The 13658-nt window shown below is 54.4% G+C and overlaps 3 protein-coding genes across 3 annotated transcripts in view; all 3 read left to right on the top strand.

Moving 5' to 3' along the window:
* Positions 1-1617, top strand: part of Dock3 (dedicator of cytokinesis 3) — a 270999-nt gene extending 269382 nt beyond the window's left edge. The window contains exons 53-54 of the mRNA XM_055629516.1: positions 215-297; positions 1108-1617. Coding sequence (XP_055485491.1) covers positions 215-297; positions 1108-1617 — 593 coding nt within the window. The remainder of the gene's footprint in view (positions 1-214; positions 298-1107) is intronic.
* A 3426-nt stretch (positions 1618-5043) lies between these two features.
* Positions 5044-8151, top strand: Manf (mesencephalic astrocyte derived neurotrophic factor). Its single transcript, XM_055629588.1, has 4 exons — positions 5044-5187; positions 5817-5944; positions 6629-6770; positions 7701-8151. The coding sequence occupies exons 1-4, from the start codon at positions 5103-5105 to the stop codon at positions 7883-7885; spliced, it is 540 nt and encodes a 179-aa protein (XP_055485563.1). The 5' UTR covers positions 5044-5102; the 3' UTR covers positions 7886-8151.
* A 1656-nt stretch (positions 8152-9807) lies between these two features.
* On the top strand, positions 9808-12891 carry Rbm15b (RNA binding motif protein 15B). The gene has a single exon (XM_055629587.1). The coding sequence runs from the start codon at positions 9886-9888 to the stop codon at positions 12556-12558; it is 2673 nt and encodes an 890-aa protein (XP_055485562.1). The 5' UTR covers positions 9808-9885; the 3' UTR covers positions 12559-12891.
* Positions 12892-13658: the final 767 nt, after the last annotated feature.

Genomic DNA, 13658 nt, shown 5'->3' with positions numbered 1-13658 from the left:
CTGTTTCATGGGCTGTGAAGCACTCAACTTTCCTAGCCTCCTGTGTGAGACTTGTATTTTTCAGGCTGTCAATATAAAGAAAGGTTTTCTGTGGCCTTCAGTGCTGAGATGTTCCCGGGACTTTTCCACACCTGCCCAGTGCCCAGCAAGGTGATACTGCTGTGCAACTTGTGCAAAGGTCCCCACTGAGGCTCTGGTTCTGTCCCCTTTACAGGTCATTACTCCTTACACTTCGACGCCTTCCACCACCCTCTGGGTGACACCCCCCCGGCCCTCCCTGCCCGGACACTGCGCAAGGTAATGTACTGAAGCAACTGTCCTACCGCCTCATCTGCTGTACAATCACCCCTGGGGTCTACAAGAGGAACCTGAACCCTCCCCTGCTCCTCTGTCCTGAGAGCCTAAGCTGGCAGAAGCTGGGGGTGGCCAGAGCCACACTAGCGCTCGGGTGACCCATGCATCCTGCAACAAATTCAATGAGGACAGGGAGATCAGAGGGTCTTGTGGACAATACATGGCAACAAGAGTATGTGCATAGTGAGCACTAAGAAACTTGGGGGGCTCTCTGCCAATTCCACAGGCTCTCAATACACTGTAGTCCAAGAGTTAAAGAAATGTCCCTGTTGTGGTTTTTAAAACTAGGGTCAACTGAAAATGAGAAATATCAGGCACTAAAGTTTTATGAAAATTTCAAGAAGTAAAATTTGAATCCTGTTGTTATCTTAATTTTTCTGTAAATGGGAAAAGACCAAGTCTGTGACAGATTTTAGCAGCAGAGTAACATTCATCTGACCTATGGCCCACCAGGGTTCCTTCTGCCTGATGACCCAGCCCTGTCAGTAACTCCAACCACAACCAACCTGGCACTTAGCCTCAGGTACACCGATACTCAGCAGCCAGGGCAGAAATATTAGTGGTTCTGGGGCCCCACTAGCTTGCTTTGGGTGGGGGTGGGGATACTTAGGGGAATCATTGCTGAAGAAACAAACATGAAACTGATGAGATTTTAAAATTCATTGATAAGCAGACTCTTGGTCTCCACATGGCAGGCCAGTCCACCTGTCTAGAGAGAGGGATTCTAACTTACCCACCCTTTCCTTCGCACAGTCTCCTCTCCACCCCATCCCAGCTTCCCCTACAAGCCCCCAATCGGGCCTGGATGGCAGCAACTCTACGCTGTCTGGCAGTGCCAGTAGCGGTGTGTCCTCCTTGAGTGAGAGTAACTTTGGGCACTCTTCAGAGGCCCCACCTCGAACAGACACCATGGACTCCATGCCAAGCCAGGCCTGGAATGGCGATGAAGACCTTGAGCCGCCCTACCTCCCTGTCCACTACAGCCTGTCTGAGTCTGCTGTCCTTGACTCCATCAAGTCCCAGCCATGCAGAAGCCACTCAGCCCCAGGGTGTGTCATCCCTCAGGACCCCATGGACCCACCTGCGCTGCCACCCAAGCCCTACCACCCCCGCTTGCCAGTCTTAGAGCACGATGAGGGTGTGCTACTTCGGGAGGAGGCTGAGAGGCCAAGGGGCCTGCACCGCAAGGCTTCACTGCCTCCTGGGAGTGCCAAGGAGGAGCAGGCCCGCATGGCCTGGGAGCACAGCCGAGGGGAACAATGAGGAGCAGAGAGGCAGCTGCACCAACCATCTTCCATGAGCAGCTTGCCCAGGCACTCCAGGTCTGAAAAGCAAGTCCCTCCCAGGGAGCTAGAGGCTTGGCACTCAGGAGAAAAACCACCAGAGTCTCTGTTCTACTGCCGTGAACTCATGTATTGCCATGTTTAGAGGCCACAGCAGCATGAAGGGTTGTGGCTTCTCTTTTATTTTACTTTTTGTTTCCATTTTTCTGGGTTTTTCTTTATGCAGTAGTTGCTTTCTTCCTCCTGCAGTTCCAGAGCACACGGAACTATATGGAAATATTGCACAGACAGAATTGCTTTGCAGCATTGCAGAGTCCAGGAGTAGGAGCCCAGGCCCTCCCTCCAGGGTAGAGAATCGAAGAATGGAAATTGCACTAGGGACCTCTTCCTTTGCTGTTTGGATAGAAAAACTCATGATTGCATTCAGGGATTGCAAGGACCACATGGACTATATGTCACAGGTGGACAAAGGGGCCGTTTTGCACAAATGCTTGCCCACTCTTCCATCTAGGAGTGTGCAACTGAGGGGCTAGCCAGGCACATGACTGGCCTAACTGCATGCCCAGGGCACACTGCCAGACTTCCATGGGCCAGCCTTGTCTCTTCTCCCACTTTGGACGTTATTCATCACTTGTATTCTGGACCCTTTGCTCCTTTCCACTCAGAACACCTCATGGTCTGCAGATGCCTCCCTGGCTCAATTGGACTTGCAAGGGTTATCTTTTATGCCCTGGGGCTTGAATGAAATGAAGCTAGAAGGGCTATCACTCTTGCAGAGAGTTAGGTCCCTTCCCTTGTATTAGAAAGAGCTGGTATAAGAGTGAGGCTGGAGTGTGGCAGGAGCCAGAAAGCCTCTTAGCTTTCACAGGTGGCCCCAAATGCCTGCCATTTAGCGCCTGAATCAGGGATTTTCAGCACTACCTCTGAGCCTTGGGGTTGGCTGCCCAGCCTGGCTTCCAGGCCCTGAGGATGTGTGGTCAGGTTCAGCAAGCTCCTGGGTTTAAAAATAAATAAATAATAAATAAATAAATAAATAGAAATTAAAATGGGGGAGGAAAACTTTTCCTTCTGGAAGCAGAGAGCCACACAGGTAAAACTGTTATCTTCCAAGCAGCCAGTACTGAGCCCCCCCACTTCAACCCCATAGGGACCGCCGCCACTCAGGGTTCAGGACAGGCAGAAGGGCAGTTTTTCAAACCTCCCCAGTCTGTTAGGCAGGGCACAGTGGTGACTTTATAGGAAATTCTTCATGTCAGGGCACTGATTTTTTTTCTCTTGGTATTATGGTGGGGTTATGATAATATTTCACCAGGGTGCTTCTAAGTTACTTTTAAAAAACTTGTCTTGAGACAATTGTTTTCCTTTTGTTTGCTTACATTCACATCAGTGATGGCCATAAGACTGCCTTCTCCTTGATGAGCAGGTATGTTACTCTCCTACTCCCTTTAACATTTTGGCCTTGTGGCCTCCTGTGGCCAAATTCTGGGCCTTAGCTGCTCATCCCTTCTCCACAATTCTTTCCCAAATAGAAGAACCCATGGTGATGGTGTTTTTCTCTATAAACAAGTTTAATACAGCTGCCAGCAAATAACCTATGGAAAAAGATAGAAAGCCCATTTTACTTCAGAGTATGTTGGGGTCCAGGTACCAACAGTTTAGGGATCATTCAGGCACAGTAAAGCAGACTGCTGAGGATGTAGGCCAGTCCAAGTAGGCCCAGCTCCAAGGGCACACACCTGTTCCTGAGCCCAGACTCACTGCTAAGCTTGTCTGTGGACCGTTTGGGTTCACAGGTATGAGGGTCAAGGTCTAGCTTTGAATGTGAGTCTTGGGTAGGGCAGCCTTAGGTCTCCGGGCATGTCTGAACCCCGGTTCACGGAGACAGCCAGTCATCACATGCAGACGTCTCCCTTCTCCACTTGGTGGCACAGGAGGCAGGGAATGTAGGGTTAAGTCCCTCAGCCTTGCTTTATGCAAGGTGAAATATTTGTGTTGTTCCTCTCCATTTTCCCCAACTGGATGAAAAGGACCTGTTCTGAATACTTTTTATTGAAAAGCCAGCCAGTGTGAGGGAAATGGGAGGTCAGAGATGGGAATCCTTTGAAAAGATTGTGAAATACTGATTTTCATTCTTTCAAGCTTACTTGTAAATACCTATTTGAATGCTGTGTATTTGTACAGGAATTTGAGCAAAAAATGTATAGAGTGTGATGTCTAATTGGTAATAAGCTCTATAAATGTGTTTTTAACCTCTGGCATTCTGTGCTTATTTAAAACAAGAAAACTTCTAACCATTTCTTTTGTGTATTCATGTCTAAAGAAAAACTGACTTAAAATGATCTTACCTGTACCAGAAAAGTTATAGAAAAAAAAAAAAAAAACTGTGCCGGTGTCCAAGAGGCATTTTACTGTATATATTGTGGTAGCATGTTATAAATCCAACAAGTATGTGAATTTTAGATGTAAATATCTGCCAATTGACTCTCCCCCTCCCCCCCCGACTGCTGTGATGTGAATTAAAGATGAATACCTGATACCGATCCACTGATTTCACTGAATGGGAGCGTAAGCGCCCCTCTCAAAACCTTGTCGCCGGGCTCCAAGCCCTTTTAGCTCCAGATTGATCCCTTTCCGTACTTAGCCGGCCGCTCTCCGTATTCTGCCTCCCAGGGTGAGGGGCTAAGCCTTTGCACTTTAGCGTCAGGACAGTCCAGGCGGTAACATCTCCAGTTCCCACCTTCGCGTATCCACGAGTGGAAAAGGAAACCTCCCAAGACCCCCTGGCCTCCACGGGGGAACTATCCCACCGCCTCGGCTTGCAGCCGTGCCGCGGGCAGGGTCCTCAGAGGTCCAGGACAGCAGCTGACTCGGCAGGTCTCCAGCCTCTCCTCGGCGGTTCCGCAGTCTCGGGCGGGGTCTAGGCCACCGGCGGAAGAAGGCGGGCGCTCCCAAAGACTGGTTTGCCAGTCCACGTGGTGCTTCAAAACAAGGAACCGCTTCCGATCCTTGCTGGCGCCACCTACCCCGCCGGACGTGGGCTGACGCCAGAATTACTACGCTGCGAGTCTGGGGTCCGGAAGGGGAGTGGTTGTGGAGCCAGGGCGGGGTACTTGGGACGAGTCACCCGTGGGAGAGGGTGCCCGGCGGGCAGCCAGGGCAGCTGCCCTCAGCCAACATGGCGGCCCGTGCCAGCCGCCCAGCCGCTTCCTATGGACCGCCCAGGTTCAATCAGCAACCGACAACTGTCTAGGGGCCCCACGCCACCAGCCAATGAGGAAGGGTAGCGTGGAGCCGCCAGTCTGGGCTTCGGGGCACGTGGACCAGTGAGGACGCGGCGTATGGGTGGGCGCGGGGGCCGGCCGCCAATGGGAAGCTCCGGTTTGTGTTCCAGCCCCCTTGGCGGCGCACCGCGCCGGGTGCGGTTCATTCGTGCGGCGGCAGTGGAGGTGGCGACGGCCGAGGAGGATGTGGGCTACGCGCGGGCTGGCGGTAGCGCTGGCCCTGAGCGTGCTGCCGGACAGTCGGGCGCTGCGGCCAGGCGACTGCGAAGGTGCCGGGGTTGGGGGTTGGGAGCCGGGCGCCGCGGAACCCAACGAAACCGAGAGGGCGGGGGTGACGGCCCATCCCGAGGGATCCGCTGGAGGGAAGGGCCTAGAAACGTTGACCCCGTTTAAGGAGAAGCTTCGGTTCAGTCGCGTCGAAAACTTGGCCGGAAGCCCACATCGCGGGAGTTTTTGTCCCTTCGCATCACTTTAAAGATTATGGGAAGGGACTCCCTGGGCCGCAACCGTCTCGGGTTGCCAAGCTGCCCTTAGGGCTTCGGGGTTGTGTTTGGAATGAGAAGCATTTAGATCGTTTTCTTCAGCCTCTAGTCTGTCCCTTATGAGGTCACAGTGAGTTTCTTCTCAAGGACACGTGTCCACTCTCGGCGTAAACTTGAAAAGAGCTGGGAGGATTGTGTGTGGGTCACTGGGGTAATGTTCAGTCCCGGAATGCACTGGGTACTAGGCCCCCAGCAACCCAAGGGTGCTGTGCACCTGTGAGTACCTGAGAAAAACCAGTGATGAAAAAAACGTTTGATGATCATCTCAACCCTTCCATCAAAACTGCTGGCAGAATTTCTTCCTGCTGAAATGGGGACTAGTAATTGCTTAACATCTCTCTTCCCTCTTTTTCCAGTTTGTATTTCTTATCTGGGAAGATTTTACCAGGATCTCAAAGACAGAGATGTCACATTTTCACCAGCCACTATTGAAGAAGAACTTGTAAAGTTCTGCCGTGAAGCAAGAGGCAAAGAGAATCGGTTGGTGAGTAGCTGGTGACCCGCCCAGGCTGCCCCAGGCTCTTGTGTGCTGTCCACTTAATGATGGGACATGTCTGTAAACTAATGTGAGACTGAAATGGTTTTAGCCTGTATTTATTGGGCTAGTATTGGTAATGTCAGAAGAGGAAAATGGCAAATGCAAAGCAGTCAATGGCATGAAGAAAATAGACTAGGCCCGTTTGGTGGGTGGGGTAGGAAGTGGTCAGGTATCTCTGAGAAGGGGATTGGTGTGGTGCAGTGAGTGCCCAAAGGCCAGAAGGACAGAAGTGGTTGGCCAGGTGCCCCAAGATGGCCAAGGGCAGAGAGCCCTGGTGCAGCATGGGCCTTGGTAGCTTTAATTTCCATGGTGGTGCCTCAGTGGAACTCTGATGGCTCCTAAACTCATCTGCAAACTCTGGGACTGAGCATATATCAAGTGCCTAGAACTTAACACCTAGATCTGGACAATACTAAAACCTGAGGCCCTGGCAGAGAGGTTTTCACGATAACGTAAGGGCTGTTTTGTGGAGCTGGAGAGATGGACCTGAGTTTAGTTCCCAGCACCCACAACACCCTGAAACTCCAGCTCCAGGGAATCTGATACCTTCTGGCTCCCTCAGCACCTGCACATACTTCACTTATCCATACACATACATTTTCTTAAAAGACTTTTGTTTTTTTGCTACAGTGCTACTACATTGGGGCCACAGATGATGCCGCCACCAAGATCATCAATGAGGTGTCGAAGCCCCTGGCCCACCATATCCCTGTGGAGAAGATCTGTGAGAAGCTGAAGAAGAAAGACAGCCAGATCTGTGAGCTAAAATATGGTGAGTGTGACTAGGACTGCGCCTTCTGTGGTCTCTGCATGCCCTTCCTGGGCTTAACTTTGTAGCCAGAAGAGTCCCTGTGAGTGGGGGTGAGTGGCATGGTGGATGACACCTGTGCTTCAGGGACCAAACTGCCAGAGCAAAGCTAGGTGGAAATCAAAAGTTGACACGGTGGCTTGTTAGCATACTTTTGAAGTAGGGAGGATTAGCCAAAAGGCCCTCTAATAGAAAAACAGTGCAGATAGAGAATATAGATAGCGGCGTAATACATTACTGGATAAACTGGACACTTGGGGTTTGGTGAGGATTTGGATTTTCGTCTGAAGTAGGAGAATTAGGAGTTTTTGATCAGTGAAGAGGTGTGGTGGGACTTGAGTTTAACAGATTTGTCATGGCTGTACTGCTGATGGCCCGAAAATCTATACCCCAAACTCGACAGTCACAGCATCACCATGGCAGAGCCCATCTGGTTGCACAGAATCCCACGAAGCGTAAGCAGTGCCAGTGTTTATTGTGCTTCAAGTGTCCAGGAACTTTGTGCTTGTGCAAACTTGGCATCCTGGTTGGTTCTGGTATTTGTCTGGATTATGGAGTCAGCATCAGATTGATGCCCCATGAGGAGACAGGACATCCCTGCCACCAGCCTGGAACTGCCAGTCTGTGCTGGCACATCGGAAGTCCTTGGGGACCTGGAGCTGTGTTCCTCCTCTGAACCATGTGGGCTCCCTGCACTGTGTGTCCTATAGTGGATGCTAACAGCCTGAGGTGGCGTTCCTGGTGAAGAATGCCAGCTCCCTCATGTGTGCAGAATGCATATGTCTTCCCTGCTGCAAGTAGGGCTAGTCATCTCGAGCAGTGGTCTAGCATGCAGTGCCGTCGGGGGGCTGAAGCCTCTCCTACCGGCCATTTACTCTCCTGCTCTCCCTGCAGACAAGCACATTGACCTGAGCACAGTGGACCTGAAGAAGCTTCGGGTGAAAGAGCTGAAGAAGATCCTGGACGACTGGGGAGAGATGTGCAAAGGCTGTGCAGAAAAATCTGACTATATTCGGAAGATAAATGAACTGATGCCTAAATATGCCCCCAAGGCAGCCAGCGCACGAACTGATTTGTAGTCTGCCCAATTCCTGCTGCACCTGAGGGAAAACAGTTCGCCTGTCTTTTTCCCAAACAACCGTTTTGTAATTTATTTTTTAAGCGGGCTCCTGACAATGAGATGTGAAGCCTGGAGCTTTCCTAATGATGATGCTGGCTCTGTGGTACCCCCTCACCCCTAGGTGGGGAGGAATTTACTTCCTTCTTTTGCTGGTTTACTCTAGGACTTCAAAGTTTGTCTGGGATTTTTTTATTAAAGGAAAAAAAAAAAAAAACCACTTGTCTTTGGAGAGTTGAGCTGATACAAGATTCTGTCCTGTGAAAAGATCCCTGGGCCTGCCAGTGCTGATGGCCAGAAACTCCAATAACAAGATTTAAGGGCTTGGGGCAGCCAAAGTGTGTGGGTTCTGGGCTCCCAGGTGCCCCATACTTCAGCCTGATAAAAAGTTAGGCTTGACACACACCCCCAAGCCCCAATCCAATCAAGTAGGAGGAGCTGAAGCTAGGCCTGTTCCTGGGCTTAGGTTAAGTCTAAAGCACATTTCCATTTTGGCTCAGTATATACAGAACAGTTTTCTGTGCTGAGTGCAGGTGGTCAGAATTGGCACTTACTCGTTCTAGTAAGTTCTAGTCTAGGTCTAGTCTCAGAACAAGGCCTCCTTGCTTTTTGCAAGTCTGGCAGGAATCCACACAAGAATCAAGGTTTGAGGGCTGGTAGCAGTAGAGCACCTGAGAGCTATATGCAATGTGGTTTTCAGCTGCTCCCTTGCACTTGTGAACTGTGCCTCAGTGGGGATACTGAGCTCCAGCTGCCTCCAAAGATAGGTGAAAGGAATGACTGCTAAGAAGTGTTTTCCAAAGAGCTGGTCTTAGCTCACTTCTTGTGTGGCCTCTTAAATTTACTTTGCATCCGCGGGGTCTGCCTTCCACCCTGCACTGGAGACCACTGCTTTTTCCTCCAAGTTCCTCTTACATTTGTCTCCTGCCAATTGCTTTCTGCTTATGGGAGGAGGGAAGAGCTGGGTACGTTCTTCATCGTCCTACAGTGGATCCATCAACTGTCTGTGGAGAACATAAACCCTGGTGGCCTTTGGGGACCCTTGCCCATTCTTCACCTCACCTCCTGGATGTGGCCTGAACACTAGCCAGCAAGATGTCGGCATGGCAAGAAATGACTATAATGGCATCACCTGCTCTTTAATCTTGGCTCCGCAGCCCTACCTTTCTAAGCCTCCTGTCCGCCCAGACACCTACAACAGAGAGTTGGACCCAGTGGCACCAAGATGCCTGTCTGTAGTTGCAAATGCATTCTACTTTCTGTACCTGGGCCTGCAGCTAGTCTGTTTTTAGAGTCTTGCCAGGTCGGTGCTTTGAAGAATCTGAATGCAGAAGATGCCTGTGATGAGGGTCGTGGACAGGGTCTAAGGATCCTTGTGTGTCCACCTTCACGGATGTCACCCCTAGTCCCGGTCAGAGGACGCCACTGAGGGGAACAGGATGTCTTCAACCTAGTTGGAAGGTTTGAGTGGGCTACAGTAACAGTTAAAGACCGGCGGCCATTCCTGGTCCAGTGGACCCAACCCCGAGTTCGCAAAAGGTACACGGACCCGGCGTAGCTGGCCCGGGAGCACAAAGCCAGCCGGGGCCCGCCTAGCTCCGGGGCGAATCCGCGCCCAACTCGGTTGCCGGGCACCTCGCCCCGCCAGCCACGCAGCGGCGCCAGAGCTCGCTGTCAGGCCGGCTCCTCCGGCTGCCGGGCTGTCACGTGTCACAGGACCGCGGTGCCCAATGAGCGGCGCCGGGCGAAAGTCTCGCCCCGCCCACCTCGGTCACGTGGTGCGGCCGGCGCAGCTTGATAACGCAGCTCCTGGCCCCTCGGCGCAGCTCCCGCCCCGCCCCGCCGCCGCCGCCGCGCCGAGTCCTTTTGTCCAAGATGGCGGCGCCGGGGGCGCTGCCTCCTGGGCCGCCGCCGCCGCCGCTGTGAGGAGCCTGCGGGCCGCCCGCCCGCCGCGCCGGCGCCATGAAGCGGCAGAACGAGCGAGACTCCAGCCCGAGCGGGCGTGGCTCGTCGTCGTCCGCCAAGCGGCCGCGGGAGCGCGAACGGGAGGCAGAGGCGGGCGGGCGGCGAGCAGCGCACAAGGCCTCCGGCGGCACCAAGCACCCGGTGCCAGCGCGGGCTCGTGACAAGCCCCGCGGCAGCGGCGGCGGCGGCGGCGGCGGCGGCGGGCATCGCGACGGTCGCGCTGCCGGCGATGCGAACCACCGAGCGGGCAGCGGGCGCTCCTCGGGCGCGCCCGGAGGCGGAGGACGGACCGGCAAGGCCTCGGGGGACCCGGGCGCCGGCGGCGCGTCGCCCCGCGCCTCTCCGCTCCCGCCGCCCCCGCCGCCCCCCGGCGCGGAACCTGCGGGTCCCGGCTCCACGGCGGCTCCGGAGTACAAGACGCTCCTCATCAGCAGCCTGAGCCCCGCGCTGCCGGCCGAGCACCTGGAGGACCGGCTCTTCCACCAGTTCAAGCGTTTCGGTGAGATCAGCCTGCGCCTGTCGCACACCCCCGAGCTGGGCCGCGTGGCCTACGTGAACTTCCGGCACCCGCAGGACGCGCGGGAGGCCCGCCAGCACGCCCTGGCGCGGCAGCTGCTGCTCTACGACCGGCCGCTCAAGGTGGAGCCGGTGTATCTGCGCGGCGGCGGGAGCAGCCGGCGCAGCAGCAGCAGCAGCGCCGCCGCCTCCACGCCGCCCCCGGGGCCCCCCGCGCCCGCCGACCCCCTGGGCTACCTGCCGCTGCACGGCGGCTACCAGTACAAGCAGCGCTCGCTGTCCCCGGTAGCCGCCCCGCCCCTGCGGGAGCCCCGCGCGCGCCACGCCGCCGCCGCCTTCGCCCTGGACGCCGCCGCCGCCGCCGCGGGACTGTCTCGGGAGCGGGCCCTGGACTACTACGGCCTGTTCGACGACCGCGGGCGCCCCTACGGCTACCCGGCCGTGTGCGAGGAGGACCTGATGCCGGAGGATGACCAGAGGGCCACCCGGAACCTCTTCATCGGGAACCTGGACCACAGCGTGTCCGAGGTGGAGCTGCGAAGGGCCTTCGAGAAGTACGGCATCATCGAGGAGGTGGTCATCAAGAGGCCCGCCCGCGGCCAGGGGGGTGCCTACGCCTTCCTCAAGTTTCAGAACCTGGACATGGCACACAGGGCAAAGGTGGCAATGTCCGGCCGGGTGATCGGCAGAAACCCCATAAAGATAGGCTACGGCAAAGCCAATCCCACCACCCGCCTCTGGGTGGGTGGTCTTGGACCCAACACCTCGCTGGCAGCTCTGGCCAGAGAATTTGATCGCTTCGGGAGCATTCGGACCATCGATCACGTCAAAGGAGACAGCTTTGCCTACATCCAGTACGAGAGCCTGGACGCCGCCCAAGCTGCCTGTGCTAAAATGAGGGGCTTTCCCCTGGGCGGCCCCGACCGCCGGCTCCGGGTGGATTTTGCCAAGGCAGAGGAGACCCGATACCCCCAGCAGTACCAGCCCTCACCTCTCCCTGTGCATTACGAGCTGCTCACTGACGGATACACCCGGCATCGGAACCTGGATGCCGACCTTAGGGTGCGGGATAGGACCCCTCCACACCTTCTGTATTCAGACCGAGACCGGACCTTTTTGGAAGGGGACTGGACCAGCCTCAGTAAGAATTCGGACCGCAGAAACAGCCTGGAGGGCTATACCCGCTCAGTGCGCAGCCGGAGTGGTGAGCGCTGGGGCGGGGATGGGGACCGGAGCATAGCCAAGCCCTGGGAAGAGAGACGCAAGCGGAGGAGCCTTTCCAGTGACCGCGGGAGGACAACTCATTCCCCTTATGAGGAACGGAGCAGGACCAAGGGTGGGGGACAGCAGCCTGAGCGAGTGTCAGACCGCACCCCTGAGCGTAGCCGAAAGGAGAACCACTCCAGTGAAGGGACCAAGGAGTCAGGCAGCAACTCCCTCAGCAACAGCAGACATGGTGCGGAGGAGAGGAGCCACCATCACCACCACCATGAGGCTCCGGACTCTTCCCATGGGAAAAAGACTAGGGAGAGTGAACGCAATCATCGGACCATGGAGGCAGAGCCCAAGACTCTTGAAGAGCCAAAACATGAGACCAAAAAGCTAAAGACTCTTTCGGAGTATGCTCAGACACTGCAGCTTGGTTGGAATGGGCTTCTAGTGTTGAAAAACAGCTGCTTTCCAACATCTATGCACATCCTGGAGGGCGACCAGGGAGTTATCAGTGGTCTCCTCAAGGACCACATCTCTGGCAGCAAGCTGACCCAGCTAAAGATTGCCCAGCGCCTTCGACTGGACCAGCCCAAGCTGGATGAGGTTACCCGCCGCATCAAGCAGGGGAGCCCCAACGGCTATGCAGTGCTCCTAGCCATCCAGTCACCCGCCAGTGGGCCTGGCACTGAGGCGGTGCCCGCGGTGGAGCCAGGCCTACAGAGGCGGCTTCTCAGGAACCTGGTCTCCTACTTGAAACAGAAGCAGGCTGCAGGGGTGATCAGCCTGCCCGTGGGCGGGTCTAAGGGCAGGGACAGCACTGGCATGCTCTATGCCTTCCCACCCTGCGACTTCTCACAGCAGTACCTCCAGTCAGCACTGAGGACATTGGGCAAGCTAGAGGAAGAACACATGGTGATAGTGATAGTGAGAGACACTGCCTAGCCCACACTGTTTTCTCCAGCTGTGTTTGTGTCACAACAGCAGTTATTTTAAAACCTCCCTTCTCTACCTACCTGACTCCCTTGGTTGGAATTCTCTGCTGGGTTGTTGTGGTTCAGTTGGTGGCGCCCTGTCCACGGCAAAAACTTAAGTTCTTAGATTGGGGGGATTGGGTTTTTTGTTTTTTGGGGTTTTTTTTATAAGAAATTCCTGTTATGTTTCCTGTGTATGAGATACTGTCTGCTGTATTCTGTATTTTTTTATATTTTATTTTATTTTTTGACTAACTGTATGGAAAATTGTCAGTAAAGCCTTTGTCAGAGGATGAATTTTTAATCCCACCAGAGTCCTGGTTTAATCAGGTTTTTTTCTTAAAGAATGGAAGGCTTCCCTCAGCGCATGCCCTGTGTTATGTTTTTGGCACCACTGCTTCTAAAAGTTGTGCTGACTCTTCATGCTGTCAGGACTCTGCTCACACCTGTCGATCTTAGTTGATGGCCAGCAGGTTTAGGTTCTAGGGGCCTGTTCCAGCACCCTGACCTGAGCCCACTTAGCGGAAAGGCCTAAGATGTGTGCTAACAGCTGCAGGTAGTTGTGTTTTTCCCTGCCCTGATTGTGTGCTTTAGTTTGAGCTGTGGCTGTTTTAAGACCTGTTTGACAGAGGGTAGTTTTTCGCTGCGCGGTCTTGCATTTGGGGGGAGGAACAGTGCAATATGCCGAGGGACCTTGTAATGACCTGTCCGGGTTCCCTCTGGTTCAGTCTTTTTGTCTTCCCATAGTTCAGGCAATCAGCTGCCTGATTGCCAGGGATCCTTGGAGGCAAAACGTTGGCATGAAGAGTGAGAGCCAGCCTGACTTGTTAACTCTTCAATGTGCTTCCTTTGGTCTCTCAGGGCTGTGTCAGAGCAGCCTGTGCCGCAGTCACACCTCGAGCTTTGTGACTGACAGACCCCAACTACAGTGCTCAGCGCTGCAAGGGAGTCAGTGCCAGGAAGATGTCCTTGATGAGTGACATAGTGTTCCGTGCTCTGACACAAATATGAGGTAAGGAAATAGATACTCCTTTGTGAGAACTCGGAGTTGCGAAGTGGTGCGCTAGAGCC

Source organism: Psammomys obesus, unplaced genomic scaffold (genome assembly GCF_907164565.1).
Source record: "Psammomys obesus unplaced genomic scaffold, mPsaObe1.curated_primary_1811, whole genome shotgun sequence".
Classification (NCBI taxonomy): Eukaryota; Metazoa; Chordata; class Mammalia; order Rodentia; family Muridae; genus Psammomys; species Psammomys obesus.
This window is presented reverse-complemented; position numbering and strand designations above follow the sequence as displayed.